We start from the raw sequence: 18854 nt of genomic DNA, 5'->3' as shown, positions 1-18854 counted from the left end.
CTTTTAACTACTTTGAGTTGATGAAATGTAGTTTAAATGTGAAATGAGCAGCTTCAATTTTCTGTTAAGATTATATTTTACTTTGAATGTGAGTAGTGAAAGGCAGGGATGAGATGACATGAGCTGATAAAGCTAATGATGGAAAGAATGAGCCCCCTTGTCATGTACCACCATTAAAATGAACTCGGTCTACTTTCTGACACTCTTCACCTCCCACGTTCACTATTTCTCTTTCTCCCTCTTGCACACACACACACACACACACATCTAAACTATCTAAGTGATAGTCTAAGATGACACACTGAGTACAGCTCTACTACTGCTGATCCCTTGAGTCTATTCTCTCCTCAGGGAAGAGGTCAATTCAATACTGTAACCCCAAAGACACACAGAAACCCACACTTGCACACCTTTATACACACAGAAAAAAACAGCCTACACACACACACACACACACACCTGTCTCTGTCACTTCCATCAATCAGCTCAGCTGTGTGTTGACAGGTTATGTCTGTCCACAGTCCAGGTAATCTCAGGAGGCTCCTCTGGGAAGTGAGGCATTAAGCCGTCCTGACAAACTATTTAGTCTCAGTCAAGACTTCAGACGGCCTTTCTCCCCTTTTGCCTCTTTTTTTAAAACTCCCCTTTCATTTGTCACCTCTGCTCTCATCCCTCCCCGCCTTCCCTTTGTATCACAGCCTCTCTGTTCCTGCTGCCATCAATCTTAAACCTTTCAGTGCCTCCTAATGTGCATCTTGTCCTCATATTATGTGGCCGCTCATCCGTTATCATACTAAAGATCCCTTACAGTCTCTTCCTGTTCGCTTTCTATGCTCTACCATAATTTCTCCTCATCATTGCGCCTCTGCACATTCACCTGTATCATCACACTTTGCTTGTGTTGACTTTCATTTGCTTTCTTTCTTTCTCCACCTACCTTGCATCTGTCCAGCCTGGCTGGTGAAGAGACTGGAGGAGCAGCCGATTTCCGTCCCCAGGAGAGACCCATAATCCTGCTGAAACACTGGAGAGGAGGGGAGACGAGAGGTAAGGAGAGGAAATGGTGGGAGGACACTACAGGTCAACACAACACTGACCCTTTTCACCCATTGACCTTTAAACCGTCACCCGCTGACTGTTTCACCTTTAAACGTGACCCCTAAGAGGGCTCCCTAGACAATGAATTTGATACTGACTGTTTTTGGCTCAGGGTTAATTTTTCTCTTAAATACAGATGCAGAGATGTAAAGACAGTATTTCACTATAACAATTACAATCATGGCTTTTGGAAGGCAAAAGTGACGGAATATGTCATTTAATATCAAGATATTGATATATCTATATATATATGGTAAAATAACATTTCTGGAAAATCAATTGAGAAATTATGAATGGATAAAATAAAAATGGCTTTTAGTTTTGACTAATTCAGTAAATTAAATACCTGACACATTAAGGTCTTTCATCACTTGTATACAAAAATCATAAAAAGAAAATCCAATAACACATAAAGCTCAAAAATGATATGGCTATGTATATTGTCATATACATAGCCTACTCTTAACGCTTGAGTACAAGAAACGTTTTAAGCCACAATACAACATGAAAACAAGTTTTATTTGTTCAACAGAACACATATCTTTCTATATTTCGGGTGCTGGATTCTGACCTTTGTCCAGGTGGTCTGAGAACATGTTTTTGAGACTGTTGCCTTATGATGTGGATTATTTCCTTATTGTAGTCCGCAGGTCACTGCTTGTGGCATTATTAAAAATAAGAGCCAATTCCTGCACAATAACTGTATAAAATGAAAGACCATATCCCAAAATTCAACACTGATGATAAGCAGATAAATGCCAGTTAATCTTTTCCCCTCTCTCTCTCTCTCTCTCTCTCTCTCTCTCTCTCTCTCTCTCTCTCTCTCTCTCTCTCTCTCGCTCTCTCTCTCTCTCTCTCTCTCTCTTGTGCGCTGTCTTCCCTTTTCTTCAAATCCATTCACACCCCAAATTGGCAGTCTTTTAAAACATCCTTTCACAGAACCATTAGTATGCCTATGATGTATTGTACTGTACGGTACAATACAGAAAATAAATGTAATGTAAGGGGGGGAAAATGAACAGTCGAGCATGAAAGATACAGCATATTACAAGAGAGTATTAGAGACGTTGGAACTGGGATGTGAGGTAGAATGAAATGAAATTCATTGATACAATTATTGATCCAGTTCTGGTGAAGCAGAACTGGCTGCAGAGATAGCGGATACACCTACCTAATAAGCTGGGGTTAGGAAATCTCCATGATTCGTTGTATGTGGAGTACTGGGGATGGGAATATGGACTTCCGGAAAAATCTCCCCCTGAAAGAAAACACAGAACAAGAAACGTAACATGTTTAGAAACAGCAGAGAATAAAGAGGATGATCCTGCCTGTTTCTTTGACCCTTTCCTTAAGAAATAGGATGCTAAATCTTGCTGCTTGTTGCTTGTAGTCTTTTGCTTTAGATTTGACTGAGCCCTTGACTTATGTTTAGCTACCAGATCAAGCTATAGTTGAGTGCTATCCAGACTTTAATTTACATTTCGGTGTCATCATATTTTTTTTGTTTTACTGACTAACTAATGTGTAAATCTAGTTCATGGTGGAGTTTTGCATATCGCAAACAGTGATCACCTGAATAAGGTTATTATATGTCGAATAACCAAGTTTTCTTTATTTGAGGAGTTATAGTTCAAGCTTTTAATAAGGTGCAGAAATGTTTTGACAAACGGCATGTTTTGCTCTGTGGTTGTTATTTGCTGCACCTCATTAAAAGCTTTTAGTATAACTGCATGCTCTCAAGAACGTATCCCTCCAGGACATTCCAAAAGCCCAATCATAATGCACGATACTAGTTTGCATGTAAAAGTAATGGCAGCATTCGTCGTTTGAATGACAAATGAAGCTTTAACCTGCCCTTAGCTTTCAGCAGAACGGTTTGCAGACTAGTTGAGAGTGGCTGAACAGGAGATCTCAGTGAAACTGTAGTGGTCCTCTCACTCAGTGGATGATGTAGCTTTTCTCCCTCATTTACTACCTACTGTCTGGGGTCTACTCTTCCTCTTGTCTTCCCCCTCCCACTCTTCCCTTCACCCCTTTCTCTTTATTTTTCTCTCTCATCCTCTGGCCCGCCAGACTACAGCCCGCCCGTCACCCTTCACATCAAAACAACATTCTTCCCCATTTCTTCTCCTCTATATTTTTTTTTTTACATCTCTCTGCTGACTTGCTCTCTTTTTTTCCACTCTTTTGCTCTTTCTTTCTTTTCTCCTGAACCTTCACTCCTCCCGGGGGATCCCTCTCCCATAGCTGACAGTCACAGACCCTGATGCCCCTTCCCTCCAAGCCCCCCTATCCCTCCTCTCTCCCTCTCGTTCTGTCGGTTCTGCCTCACTGCTCCTCTACACCCCCTCTGAGTGTCAGCCCCCCTGCTGCAGAGAGAGCGAGAGACAGAGAGAGAGAAGAAGAACAGCAGAAGAGAGTTGCTAGCTTAATGAAGGTATGATATTAGACAGAGCGGACAAAAAGGAGGATAATTTGCCTGAGAAGTGCTGAGATAAAACATGGCGAAGCTGGAGAAGCAAAGTTGGGAGATTATCTCCTCCACTCACTCCAGTCAGCTCGAGGATTCAGGCAGCTTCGAATATTCACTGAGAAGAATTTAGATGTTGTGTGTGTGTGTGTGTGGATGTACAACCCAACAAGTTTTTATTTCTCGCACCACCTTTTGTGTGTGTGTCCTTATGTGTGTGTATGTTTAGCTGCGTCTGTCAGGTGGGGTCGGGATGCGGTCTCCATGGCATCCCTGGGTGCGAACATCCTCCCCTTGTCATCACCGTAGTGACGGCAGCGTGTCAGGTTGTTTAGGAGATGGGGGGGGGAGTTGTTGGATGGAGGGGAAAGGAGGCTCAGAGGTCTCCCTCGTGTAGCTCAGTGTCAAGGTCGCATACACACACGCATTGTCAAAAACAAACACACATGCACACAAACAATCGCATGCCAGCACACACACACAAACATACACCATCCCAAACACACACGCACACACAAATATGCTGTCAAACCTGAGGACAGGACGGGGTGAGCGCAGGGGGACAGGGCGACAGGGTTACCCATCTTTAGACGTGCTGTTCCTACATGTCCACTGAGAGTGAGTGCGCTTGTTTGTGTGCGTGTCAGCCCGGGAGTGTGTGTGTGTGTCACAGATTGAACGATGAATGGAATAAACAGAGACAAGAACTTGTAAACAACATCGTTTTGACTTTGTTTCACTGCCGTTGTTGCTTTTGTGTTTCACCCTTATATTTCTCTGCAGTATACCTCACACTGACCACGACCACCACTGCAATACTGAGAGACTTAGAGAGAGAGACTTAGAGACAGAGAGAGAGAGAGAGAGAGAGAGAGAGAACAAGAATGGCGGTCCAGGATTGAAACACAAAAGCAGCGTAGAAGGCGGAGTGGAAGGGAATGAATGAATTAGTCGTGGGTCACTGGTGATTCTCATTAAAAACAAATTACTAATGTTGAGGAGGGACAGCTGTGCTACTGTGGCTGGTTTCTAATGATACACAGAGAGACACACACATGCAAACACACATACACACACACACATGCACACACACGCCACCCCCTGGGAGCACTGTCAGCCATAGTGTAGACAGACAAGAAGGAGGAAGTGGTAAAGCTAAGTACACTCCCTGAAGATACACACACACACACACACACACACACACACACACACACACACACACACACACATCCAGTGGGAATTCAAACAGATATGTATTTACAGTTATAGATCTGCTGAGATGATGGGTGGCGAGAGATGACTTTAACTTTTGGTACCGAGAAACGGAAATATTGTAACTGTGTGTGTGTGTGTGTGTGTGTGTGTGTGTGTGTGTGTGTGTGTGTGTGTGTGTGTGTGTGTGTGTGTAGTACATACCAGGGACCATGCCAGTGAGGGAGGGGGTGGAGTAGCTGCCCTGTCCTGTGGGAGGAACATGAGGAGGGTAGCCTGGCAGAGTTGTGCTGGCTAGGTCTCGACCTGTAATCACACACACACACACACGTACATATGCTATCATCAATACTTTCCTGCAATCAATATTATCCACAGTGTCAACATTGTTATTTCCTTCATATTTGTACGGTCCAGCTCCATTCTGTCTGTTAGTTCTACATGCTAAATTGGTATTGTCCTATATTAATCCTATATGTTAACCAATTACTTTATGGCAACAATTATTTTCAATATCGATTAATTTACCGACACGAGTCCCAAAGAGATTTTCCTTGTTTTCCATAAAATGTAAGAAACTAGATAGTATTCACGTTTGAGGAGCTGTAACCTGTACATTTGTGCTTTAAAAATGATTAGTTTATTGTAAGAAATTGTTGCTGTTGAGCATCAGGCCATCGGTTAATGGAGTAATTGTTGCATACCCAAAAAGTTTTGATTTCTGAATTCTATTTGTGCTAAAAAGGCAGAGTGCAGTCCTTCTTCACTGTGCTATTTCAAATTGTACATATGACCTATTGTATTTGTAACATGTGTACAGCAAAGGAACCATGAAACAGGTTTTAACATTAAGTATCATTGTCAAATGAACTTATAGCCTTCTTTGGTATACCTGCCATAGATATGGAGATCACGGTGACCATGGAGACCACAAAAAACTTTAAGTGATGATCTGAAACTGGTCGATATCTCTACTGACCAGAAATGGAAATGGATTGTGCCGAGTTTAGAAAAAGATACTCGATTCGCCTTCTTCACAGCCGACGTTCTGACGTCACAGCAGGAACAGCACAGGTGTAATCAATAACATTAACGATGGCTCGGTTCCTTTGAAGTGTCCCAGTGACCCATAACAACGACAAGATATCTGAATAGACTGCAGATATTATTCATGTTATTAGTAACACCTTGTATAATAGGAAAGGGCAAGAAGTTAATTTCATTTGTTACTATGTGTCACCTTCCACCCCCCAGACTGTGATTATACTAAATACTCAAAATGAACGCAGTAGAATTTTAATGCTGTTAAAATGCTGCAAATATCACCTTGAAACCTCTACACCTCATACAGGATATTTACTCAAATATATATGCAGGAGCACCTTTAGGATGTCCCTCTTTCTTTTGTTTCTTTCCTCCTTGTTTTCCATCCGCTGACATCTATTCATTTACCAACTCCCCCTTCTCTCGTTACCACCATCTCCCCCCCCCCTCCTTCCTCTGTCTGTCACTTGGTGGATAGGATATATAACTGCATTAGACTACATGACAGTGTGTCGGCCCAAATCATTTCTCTATGTTTGCACGCAGTAGACATTGGGAGTGCGTGGAGAGGGAGCCCTCCATTCATCATCATCACACACACACACACACACGTGCGCACACATGCATCGCCACCCTCCTCCTCCCTGCCCCCTGCACACACACATTTATCATCATCATAAACAGCTCAGATGCTAACACCATCAATCCCATTCACTTCCCCTCCACTTAACCACCACTAACTAACTGAGAGGAGGAGCAGGAGGAGATGGGAAATAGAGAGGAGAATATAAAAGACAAGGAGAAGGAAGAGATGGTGTGACACAAAACGGAGAGTAAAGGGAAGACAAAGAGCAAGAGTGGTAAAGTGGTGGAGTTAATGTATTTAGTTACTTTCCATTACAGGGGAATACTAGAAGACTAGACATATTTGGCCATGCTGACGTATCAGTCAATATTAGCTTATGGCTAAAATATATAAATGGGCGTATATGTATATGTATATGTATAGCGGGCTTTGGTTGAATGCAGGTTAACAGTGTGGAGAACAAAAGAAGCGGAACGCATTGACGATCTCTGAACCCATTGGCTATCACCTAAAAACGATTTAGCTTTTTATTAGCTAAAAAATAAACGTTTAACTGAATGTAAAAATAAATGATGTTCCTGAACAAACAATATGCATTGTCAATTAGGTTTTGAGGGATATGTATTTTCTCTGGGATTACGTTCGCCTTCGACGTATCACAAATATGTTTCTGATCAGTCGGCGGTTGACGGGGGGGGACGGGTGGCACATGAAGTTTTACTAAACATAACCAAGTAGTTTTGTTGCGTTTTTGTTTTGTTTCAATTTACAACTGTTAACGGGAATATCTATCCAAACGTTGTAGGGACATTTAACTTAAAAGAAGAAATGTTAACCTCATGCTGGAGCTCGAGGAAAGTTCTGACGATCACCAAAGTCATTAGGATACATCTTCTGGGGACCGCGAATATATGTACGAAATTGAGATATTTCAGTCTGGACCAAAGTATCATAATGACCGACCAAAGGTTTGTTTATGTTATGTGCTGAAAAATGACTATCAGCTGATTGTTTGGATTTTTTAAATACTCAAATATCAATATCAACCTCCAAAATCTATTAGGCCTATCAATGAGGCTTTACCAGAAACATCTAGGGGAATATAAATGGGAGGAGAAATGTTATGAGGAAGCGGAGTAATAAAAGAATAACTGAAAGTGGTTACTAATCAACTGAGGCTCATCTCAGCAGCTCACATTTCTCTCCTTTTTTTTAACTTAATTTGTGTCCCTTCACCTCCTTCCTATACTTTGTACTTTTGTTTCTCTCTCACAGATCCCCTCTCTACTCCAGCCTCCTCTGTCCCTCTCCGCCTCCTCCCTCCTGTCTCAGTGTAGTAAAGTTTTTCTCGGTGTTTGACGCGACAGCGAGGCATTAGTGCAGACGGGCTACTCATCCGCTCAGGGTCAGTGCACAGGGCAAGGAGGAGAGGGAGGAGAGGGTGGACGGGAGGAGAGATGGACTCTCTACAGGCCAACTTAGAGGGGGCAGACAGGGCCAGATCCTCTGAGGTGTGTGTGTTTGTGCTCTGTGTCTGTGCATGCAGTGTAATTGTGCATATGTATGCCAGTTGTGTTGATGTATCTGTTCTCCACAGCTTTTCCGTAGAGGTCAACGAACAAGTACAAGTCTCCTCCGTGCTCACTTGCAGCTACATGAACACATATCCTCTGCCTTCCTTTCTCTTTTCCTGTCGTCCTATCTAACTCTTTCCCATCAAACAGCCATCAGAGCAACATATGTCAAACCTGGAGGGAATCGAGAGTGTACAGTGTGTCCTTTTGCACTCGAGTAGACTAGGTGAAGTTATGGGTAAAACGGAAATGCCCTACAGATTTGGAAAGGCCTCAGAAAGGAAGATTGAATGTGTAAATGTTGCTCTACAGCGTGTGTCCAGAGTATCAACACGTCAAGGGTGCAATAACATTGCGTCAAACACACAGACGTCTGATCCCCTAGAGGGAGCTCTATTCTGAGGGAAAAAGACAGGCAAGGAAATGCATGCATAATATTAAGTGTGTGTGTGAATACGAATGTGTCTGTTTGCATGCATAAGCAGAAATGGAATTTTTTCTCTCTCTCTCTTTCTCTGTGTCTCTGTCTCTCTCTCTTGACTTCAGCAGGTATTATTCCTCAGTGGTTTCAAAGGGCAAAAAAAGAGCCCATTCCCAGATATCCCAAATTCCCAGCTCTATGATTCCCCTCATTATAGATGGGAACGTCGAAGCCTCAGCCAAGTGCTCCCAGGTCTGCTCTTAATTAACCACTGCCTCTCCCAGCGCCCCTAAATGGAGACGGCTCTCACTTTCCCTCTATCCTTCCACCTTTCTTGTCTTCTTCTCCTCTGGGCATCTTGCCTCTCCTGAGATCCAAAGCACTGATCTCTTTAAACAGGTTAAATCACATAGAATCCATGTAGCTGCCGAGGTAGACATAAAAGGCATTTGGCTTAGTGTGTTTGGAATCTGAATCACAGTATTTTCTATGTAAGACTATGGTCAGACCTGTGCACTATGGGGTCATTATGTTATCTTGCATATAGTGATATGTAAGTAGTTACAATCACAGTGACAGTATAGATCACCTAACTGATAGATAGATATCTGTTTTTATTTTCGATTAGCTCCAAATTTAGCATCTTATCAATATTTTGTTAAACGGGTTAGAAAGAGAGAGAGGGGTGGTATGACATTCAACAAATGTCCCAAGGCCTCGAACCCGGGACCCGCAGTTGTTAGGCATGCACTGTTACCACTTAGCTACCAAGGCGCTCCTGTAAAGAAAAAGTCTAAAAAGCCACACTGGAGCTGTTCAGTTTGATTTAGTTACAAAGCAGTGTATGCACATTCAGGTGAGTAGCCATACAGGCAAAAAACACTATAAAGAAAAACGGGGTATACACACTGAATAGATGATTCCAAAAAACATTCATTGAGTTCAGCTACAACAGGTTACCCGATGATGGAATTGTGTGCTTCTTTTTTCTTGACATAATTAGATTTAGTTTTTAATCGGGTAACAAAAAGCCTATTTCAGAGCAGGAGTGCAGTTATTAGTTGGATGCTTTTCTTACCTGGAACGAGTGAATAGGACTGTGGACCCGACACGCTGGCTCCTAGCTCCGCCCCTGTACCAGGATTGGCCAAACTGTTCTTCATCTCGTCCAGTCCACCAGCTAATGAGGCCATGGCCGAATAATCTGACGTCTGGGCAGAGACGGGAAGTGGAGAAAGGATAGAACAGAACGAAAAGAATGAATCCATGACTTCTTCTGTTCGATACAACATGAATATACTGTAGTGCTAGATGTTGCTCACAGCTGTGATCAATCTGTTACATCCTGCTACATTTCCAACATGCTGCCCCTTCCTCATAGCAAAGAAGCTTTAGTATGAACACATACACACACGCACACACACACACACACACACACACACACACACACACACACACACACAGACCTACAGAAACACACCGACAGTTGAGAGTTTATTGATCTGTTTACAAAGACAGGGATTTACTGTACAACCAAGTCCAACAGTCTATAACCACAGGATCAGCTCGCTCTTTCTCTTCATCTCTCTCAGCCTCTCACACGTATACACACTCACACACACACAGATACACAGACACACACACACCATACACATTGTACACACAAACACAGTGGCATCTTATAGACCATGGCTAACGCAAAGCCTCTTGTCTCCCCAGATACCAACAACAATAAGAACTGTGATCATCTCAACACGTACGCTCAGCCTCCCAGTGCACTCAACACAAACACACAACACACACACACACACACACACACACACACACACACACACACACACACACACACACACACACACACACACACTGTAGATGTTAACAACATATAGAGAAGAGGAGACTGAAGTGACAAACCAATATCTTGTTGCTATCTAATTGTACTTTTTTTATTCTCTGTACAAACTCTTTTGAGATACTTCTAAAAAGAATAGAGCTCACAATATTACAGTAACTTAAATGTAATGCATATTTGTTGTTTTTTTACAATATGATTATCATTTCAATTGTAAAATCTTATAGGTTTGAATGAAGACCGCTTTATATAAATTGTTTATGGATGTTGTTAAAAAAAAGTCTTCCTTTTGATTGCACCTCCTTTTTTATTTCCATACATCTAATGCCAAAACAACGTCACATTTGAAAATGCAGATTTTTTTTTACAATCTTTTCATGCAAATATCTATTGTCTATAAAGATCATGACCTCAATGGCTCAGTAGTAGGGTCAGACACAGGTGAGCGGACAGTTTCCATTATCCACCTATCTGTCCGCTCACCTGTGTCTGACCCTACTACCGAGCCATGACCCATCCATCCTCATCTCTCTTCCAGATCTGTGTGTGTGTGTGTGTGTGTGTGTGTATGTGTGTGTGTGTGTGTGTGTGTGTGTGTGTGTGTGTGTGTGTGTGTGGTGTGATTTAGAGTGATGGTATTGACACTGATGATCAACTAACTAAATCACTTTGCTCATTCACATTGTTGCTCAAAGATTCATAGTCAGTGACAAAGTAGTTTGTCTCTTTTCTAAGTGATCACAAAATAAATGTTATGTACTTTCGCAATAGCTACGACTTCTTTGTGCACAAACTGTGTTTTTGTGTGTGTGTGTGTGTGTGTGTGTGTGTGTGTGTGTGTGTGTGTGTGTGTGTGTGTGTGTGTGTATGTGTGTATGTGTGTGTGTGAACACTAATGACAGCAATCAGAATTTCTTTTAGGTGATGAGGTGAGAGTTTTGCACTGACCCTTTTAATACCTCTGCATCTGTGTGTGTATGTGTAAGTGTAGGCGTGTGTTTGTGCTCACTGACCTCTTAAACACCCCTGTGCTCGTCAACACACAACACAACCACTGGACTGTGACCTGCCAAATAAGAGCTTACCCAGTACACTACACACACGTCTCTCTCTCTGTCTCTCTCTCTCGCTCTCTCTCTCTCTGTCTCTCTCTCTCTCTCTCTCTCTCTCTCTCTCTCTCTCTCTCTCTCTCTCTCTCTCTCTCTTTCTCTGTCTCTCGCTCTCTCTTTACACTTCAGACACATTTTTCCCTCTTAACACGCCCCTCTCCCCCCCTCACACATCACACCTGTAGTTTTTTTCACCCAATCATACATGCTATCCCTGCACCCCCTCCTCTCTCTCTTGGCCGCTCTCTGTCTTATTATAATGGTGTCTAATGTGTCCATGTATCCATGTAGATGGGGGCCAGACAGCAGCAGCAGCACAGTAGAAGGGGTCTGCCGTGGTAATTGGCCATGATGAAGTTTGGCCAGTGGGGTGACAGGCCCGCTAAGGAAGATGGATCATTCTCATTCGGCCCCGTAAATGTTGTCAATTCCACCGCTCATACAGCGCCATCAGCCCTCATCAAAGAGGAGGGACGCAGCTGCGGTGGGGCTGGGGTTTGAGGGGTGGCGGAGGGGGAGTTGTACAGGGCAGGATGGAGGGTTACTAGGAAAGGTGGCAGGGGGAGCTGGACTTGGGGCAGGAAGTCATAGGCAGAAAGAAGGGTGGGACGAGCTTGGTGGGAAAGAGAAATGGATGCATGTAAGACATGAAGAAAGATGGGAGCTGTAGGATAAATTAATGGAAGAGAGAAAATAGTGTGGAAAGAAACAAAGAAAGAAACTCTGAAAGGATAAGGCCAGGTTCAACATTAGCTCTGCGTGTGTGTTAATGACCCCCCCAACATTATCATGCAAAGTTAAATTGCAAGCGCGCAAATCCTTTTGGATTACTTTGTAACTTCTGCAGCACAATTGTGCTCTTTTACTCATGAACGTTGGGAAAATTCCAGAGTTGTAAAACTCTCTAACAATAGTTTACGAAACTGTTGTGCAGTGTTTTGGTATTTGATAAGCCTCCTCACGACCCTTGTGTTTTTAATTTATCAACACAGTACTGTTTTTGGTCAAAACACCAGGTTTGGTGTTTGGTATCATTAGTAATATTTACTTTGTTACTGTATTAAGTAGATTAGCTACTGTTGTTTGACATCAGCTCTGCATACAGAACAGGTTCACTCTAGTGGTGCGCAGGGGAATCTCTGAAATGTGGGTTAGGTAAGCATAGGTAAAATGATTGGTTCAAAAACACTTCAGTCTTGGCTCCAAATGGGAACTATTAGGAAGAGAAGTGCGGATCAGGTGGAGAATATTTCAAGCAGCCCTTTTTAAACTGAAGTGAACAGTGAACCTAGAGCAAGTGCTAGTGGCTACTTAAGCAGCGCCCGTGAAGTTTTCACAGCGCCTGCTAACAGCGAATGGAACAAAACAGTAAGGAGATATAACTTGAGTTACCTCAACATTAAATACAGTTGGAGCGGGATGGAGGAAGAGCCCATGCCGCAGTGTGTGGTATGTCTACAGTTAGACGAGACTACCGACGTTGGCGATGATTTGGAAAATGTACTTGCTTGTTTACTTGTCTGAAGGTTGTGTGGAAGAGTTTAAGTGCCAGTTCTAGTGCTACATCTTTTGCACAGCGTGGCTCTGACTGTCAACAATAGATAAACTTCCTATTAGGAATAATCCTGCCTCCTGCCTGAATTGTCAGTAGTTAAATAAGATAGGCATACACTACTGTATTTTAACATTGGTCATAATGGTGGTAATTGGAGCGCCTAATATCATTTTTTAAGTAGAGGATTTGCATTCAGGCTCTCCATTCGCAAAATGAACAAGATTTCTAAAAAACTGTAAAAGGATACAGTGTGTTAAACAACGCATGCTGATGTTTTGTTCCAAGCTTTGCGATACATAAACACAACTCTCCTATTAGCTTATTATTGCAGTCTGCTTCATTTTATTTCTTCTATTAACAACAATAAGGTGCTAAGAAATCGGATCGGATCGGATCTAAGAAAGGTAATGGTTCAGTTCAAATTTCACATCAATAACAGATGAGCCGTAATCGGCTTTCTGACACACACGCACACACACACACACACACACACACAGAGACTGGCCCTGTTGGCGTGCACAATTTGCATAATAGTATTTCCCTTTTTCTCCATTCCCCAAATAGCTCCCGATTCTCCATCTCTCTCTCTCTCTCTCTCTCTCTCTCTCTCTCTCTCTCTCTCTCTCTCTCTCTCTCTCTCGCTCTCTCTCGCTCTCTCTCTCTCTCTCTGTCTCCCCCTCTCTCTCTCCCCCCCTCTCTCCACATTGTTTTGTGTACTCCTGATGGAAAAAGGCTTGACTGTAAACAAATACAATTCCCTCAGAGGCCCACAAACGGAGACGATTGTTGGGAAGGAATTCATCTGCGCTCAAACTGAGCGTGGCAGCAGTGGGGAGGCTATTCATTTCCTGACGAGCCAGATAGACCTCAACTCTTGGGAGAGGCTGTAAAAGTTCATACATTTGGAATAACAAATTGGGCTAACATTTCTCATTTTTGAATTTATTTATTCATTTAAATGAAATATTTAATTTAAGCACGTAACTGAAATAACGTAACAACCATTTAAGCCAAATCACGATTTATTACTTAACCTTAATAAGTAGTGTTGTTATGTTTTTGTTTTACTGTTTTTGTTTTCTTTTGTTTCAATTTACAAATGCGACCGTAATCCAGGAGAAAATATGTTTCCCAGGAAGCGTTAATGAAGATGCAGTTTAGTTGTATGTGAACGTATATCTGTAGTAGACAGGGTTAAAGATTTACACTTCCAAATAGGATGTCGGCAGTAGGGCAGTTATAAGCCGTGCTTGTGTGCAATATGAGTCCATCAGCCTCTTTTCACAAGTTTAACCATCTCTGTCCTTCAGAAGAGATCACCTTTGACCTCTCTTTCTTTTTAATCTTTTTGGATAGAGAGAATGACGAAGACTTTCTCTTTTTATTTCTCTCTCCTAGTAGGCAGGCTGGTTGGTGTTGGGGTGGGCATTTGGACCCGGGGCAGCATGGATGGGTGGGGGCTCTGTCAGCCCTGCTGATTTATCACCTGGGTAATAGGAAGTGATTGAAGGGAAATTCAAATGAACTCTCTCTGACAGGCACACATGCAGACACACATACGAGCACGCACACACAAATTAATAGTGGAGCTTAATAGACTACAGGGAGAGGGGGAACAAGAGCCGGAGAGGGCGATGAGATAAAAGGATGGCTTGTTTGGGAGGAAAGATAAAGAAAAGGTCTGAGACAAACAGGAAAGAAGAGTAACTACTGGTGACAGATAAAATAAGATTTGCTTGTGAGGAACGTGAGCAAATTTACTTTTTATCTATTTAAGTGGGATGACGGAAGAAGAAATAATGAATGAGGCTTGTGTTTCAGTGCGCGAAAGCGAGGAGGTTGAAATAACCACGGAAATGATAGTATATTAATATACCATTATAATATACTGTTGGTACCTGAAATTGAGCCATTTGCACCTCTGTTTCTCTCGTACTTGCCTGTGCTCTGTCCTTTTCTCTTTCTTTTTACAATTACACACACACACACACACACACACACACACACACACGCACACACACCACTAGCAGGACCAAGTTTATATCAGGCATCCTTTAGGAATGTCAGTCACAATACAGCGTGACCCTCCTTGACCATAACCCCACCAGCACCGCCACACACACACAAACACACAGACAGACACACACACACACACACACACACACACACACCTCAGCCCACATACCAAAGAGGCTGAGCTGTAGCTGTCAGTGTGTCAGTGTTAAGGGTATGAGTGTCAATCATTCCCTCTGGGAAATACAGGATAGGAAAAAGGGGGGTGGTCGACTAGACAGGATGAGAGAAGGAAGCAGAGGTAGAAGGACAGACAGCGATGTAGATTTGTGTGTGTGAGAAACCGAATGTATGTGTGCATTTGCACCTCTTTGTGATCACAATGCAACGTCCTAAAGCCAGTTTGACCCAAGAGCGACCCGCCGTTTAAAGCCCCTATGCCTGACCCCAGTGGCTTGACCGGGCTCAAAGAGGACACTGACCTATGAATCATGGGTATTATAGTCTTGAGTCGTAGTCTATAGAGCTACTAGAGCCAATCCCTGTCGACCTCTCGCCCTGTGCCACTCCACTCAACATGTCGGTCAGAGGGAAGTGAATGGGCTAAAAAGCAAAACTCTGCCCTAGAGGTCTAAGGCTGTAGCCTATATGTGACTCCATATACTCCTCTAGTGTCCTTTTGCCCTTGACATTGACTGAATAAATAAACCTGAAGTAGGAATGTCTTTCGGCTGTGGAAATAAAAAGACGTTTGCAAAATATTTCCTTAATATTGACCGGAGGGCTGCAGATTATAGGACAATGTAGAGAGAATACAAATGCTAGTTTGTTGTCATTTTGTTATTCAGCATCCTATTTACACCTGTTTATTCCACTCAGATTTACATTAACTAAACTGCTGAGAGAGGGCGGGAGGTCAATTTAGATGCAACATTAAGACGAACAGCCAATCCCTTTCTTGCGCATGTTTTCATCTTTTTCTCTCGCATGCAAACAACACACATACGCAGCACGCTCCCAAGAAGCATCAGCATGCGGACAGCTCCTTCACGACCCAAACAGTAAGAAGTAAGGTCATAATGAGAGCCGGGTCAATATGCTCATTAACCCCTGCAGTGTATCGGGATTATAGGAACATCAATAGACCTGACTGGGTCTCTGTTGCAGTCATCACAATGTCTATCAGACCACAGAGACTCACAGCAGTCTGTCACACTGACGGTGAAACTCGACTTGATGCTGACATTTTCAGATCTTTCAGTGAAACAACAACATAGAAAAAACAGAACAAAATGTATCAGAATGATACATATATCTCCAAAACAATGCAGCAATGATGCTGCATTGTTTTGGAGATATAATTAGGTATATTTAAATTGAATTTTCTTGATGCAATTTGACTCCTTTCTAAGATTGACAAGGCATGGTAAGGCATAGCAGGTTGGACAGGCTGTTAGCTAAAAGCAGAGACAAGCATTTATGTTAGTGTATGTAAGTTGCCTTAATGAAGTTGCTTTTAAACAACTAAATATTTGTAGATCAAACAAACAATTGATTTGTGTTTCCACTGACAAATAATTAGATCACCAAGCTAACTCCAAGGCTAATCCAGGGATATAACATCGTAGATTTAAGATTGCCCTCTATGACTAATCCTAGAAAATGGCAAAAAGTATCTCTTGTATTCATGAATTTGCTTCACTAGATGCTCTTCTTTGCTTTATATTTACATTTTAGTGTTCAGTTCATGTATTCAGTATGTGTTCTGCATCTCTGACCAGTGGCGGAACCAAATAATTAGGGTGGCCAGGCTGAGACCATGATTGACTGGCACTGAAATGTGCTTGTTTCTACTTGGCATTGCGCCACAGGCCGACTAGTCACTATTTGGGGTCACTGACTCCTTACTTCATTAACAAGCAACAGTGGCTGCTCTAGAAGCATCAACCTTACAAGTACACAATTATCTTAGAAACACTTCTTTACAAAGTGACCTGACTCGAATGGAATCGTTACATGTCGTCAAAAAGTGGAAATACATCCCTTCCTCTACGACGAAAACTAAGGAATACCTATGAAAGTATTAGTAAAGTTAGTTCAGCAAGCATGTGAGATCAGCTGATTTACTTATTACGTAAACGGGGTTCTGGTGGGAAAGCAAAACTGGATGGATGTACAACTAAAAAATAATGTTCCCTAGTGTTTCTGTGGCAATCCTCACAAGAAGAAGAAACGAGTGACCCGAATAGTGGTACTGTGTGTGGTGTGGTCTCGTTTATTAGCTTTCTCCTGCATTAGTCGCACTTCTCATTAGAGCACCCTACAGTCTTGTCGACCGTCAACCTGTACTCAGCCCAGAGCCTGCATGGTGCCACGCCCTTACCTTGCCAGAGTCAGAGCTCACATAGAGGTGAGAGCTGGATTGGATTGGACATGGTCTGTCAAACAGGCGGTCCAATACCTCGATCTGCTGTGGCGAGAACAGCTCCCCTCTCATCTGCTTCCTGAGGAAGTCCCGCCCACTGTGGCCGTGCCCGTTGGCCAGCGGTGACTCCTGCAAACCTAGTCCGAGAGAAAGACAGGAGAAAGGAGTGCGGTTAGAGAGGTTGTAAATGGGAGACATTTAAAAGAAGAATATGAGAGTGAAAGGATAACGAGAGCAGATTTAAAGAGGGTTTGTGAGTCTGCTGTGTATAACAGCGGGAGAAACCACACTCAGGCAATGATAGAGAAATGAAGGGAGGTGTGGGCTGATAAAATAAATCACTGAGGCAGATGTGGAGAGAGTTTGAGCAAAGTATGGACTCAAATGAACCCCAGTGAGCTGATTTAGGACTGAGTGACTTCGTAGATTGTGGAGACTCAAGAAAAAATGCTATACAAATGCAATCCAATTCTCTCCTTCTTGGTCTCTCAAAAGTACACTCTCACCTCTCATATATACACACTTCTCCGTCGTCTCACCCATACACACACAGACACACAAATATATATTGCTGTGGTATCAGTATTAGACTGTGAGCTCTCGTATCCTGCAGTTATTGCGAGGCTGAGGGACTGAACGAGACAATTATAAGAACTCTGAAGAGTCGCGGCCCACAAATGATTAGAAAAGAGAGAACCAGAGAAAAAGATAAAGAGAAAAAGGGGATGAGGGTGAAAATCCCCCGCTATAGAGCCAATTCATTGCTCGAAACCGCTCCTGAGAGCCTATTTTAGTCCTGGGGTCACTGTGTGTTTGGTGTGTGTATGTAAGTGTGTTTCAGTGTGTGTCCGGTGGCATGGGGAGTGATATGACGGATAGGTGCAGAGGGGGAAGGGGCTTCACATTTCTTCTTTTTTTTTTTGGACAGCGAATACAGATCTATCTGTGCAAGACTTTGAAAAAACAAAGAGTGATGTCGAAAGACAGAAAGAAAGATAGTGAACAAAGTACAGCTAGGGATTTAGGGAATTTTACCACATTCGACATTAAAAGATAATTTCAGTTTATTACAAGTTGTCCTTAAAGGAGTACTCCACCAATTTAGCAGTGATGGATAGTTCTTTTTCTCAAAAGGTTTTTTTCCCAATAAATTACATTGGGTAAAGAGATGTCTGTAAATCAACAGATCATTACAGTCCCAGTACATCCCAGTACAAACACTTGAACCGTCCTTATTTAATTCATTAATTAATTCATATTTTTTCTGCTTATCAATTTTGGTTCTTATCGGTTCGATTGTTGTTTGCACAAATATTCATATTCACAATTCACTTCATATGGTTTATGCAACCTGTAAATTAAATGTAAAGAACTCGATTGGCGGAAACGAAATTCTCTTCTTTTTTTTTTAGGTACCCGTTACCTGGTATTTTGGTTTCAGGTCTTACTTGGAACCGAGTTTCGGTTTCCCAACCCTATTGCAAACTGTATTTTC

The 18854-nt window shown here is 42.5% G+C and overlaps 1 protein-coding gene across 2 annotated transcripts in view; it reads right to left on the bottom strand.

The window, feature by feature from the left end:
• The window catches only part of pax5 (paired box 5), a 55737-nt gene that overhangs the window by 7995 nt on the left and 28888 nt on the right, over positions 1 to 18854 (bottom strand). Inside the window, exons 6-10 of one of the 2 annotated variants that reach the window (XM_029435334.1) lie at positions 17318 to 17496; positions 9484 to 9616; positions 4985 to 5086; positions 2270 to 2356; positions 938 to 1024 (exon numbers count right to left, since the gene is read on the bottom strand). In XM_029435334.1, coding sequence (XP_029291194.1) covers positions 938 to 1024; positions 2270 to 2356; positions 4985 to 5086; positions 9484 to 9616; positions 17318 to 17496 — 588 coding nt within the window. The remainder of the gene's footprint in view (positions 1 to 937; positions 1025 to 2269; positions 2357 to 4984; positions 5087 to 9483; positions 9617 to 17317; positions 17497 to 18854) is intronic. The other variant, XM_029435342.1, reaches the window with a different exon arrangement.

This window comes from Cottoperca gobio, chromosome 1, assembly GCF_900634415.1.
Source record: "Cottoperca gobio chromosome 1, fCotGob3.1, whole genome shotgun sequence".
NCBI classification, from domain to species: Eukaryota; Metazoa; Chordata; class Actinopteri; order Perciformes; family Bovichtidae; genus Cottoperca; species Cottoperca gobio.
Note: the sequence above shows the minus strand (reverse complement) of the source record. Positions and strands in the feature narration are given on the sequence as shown.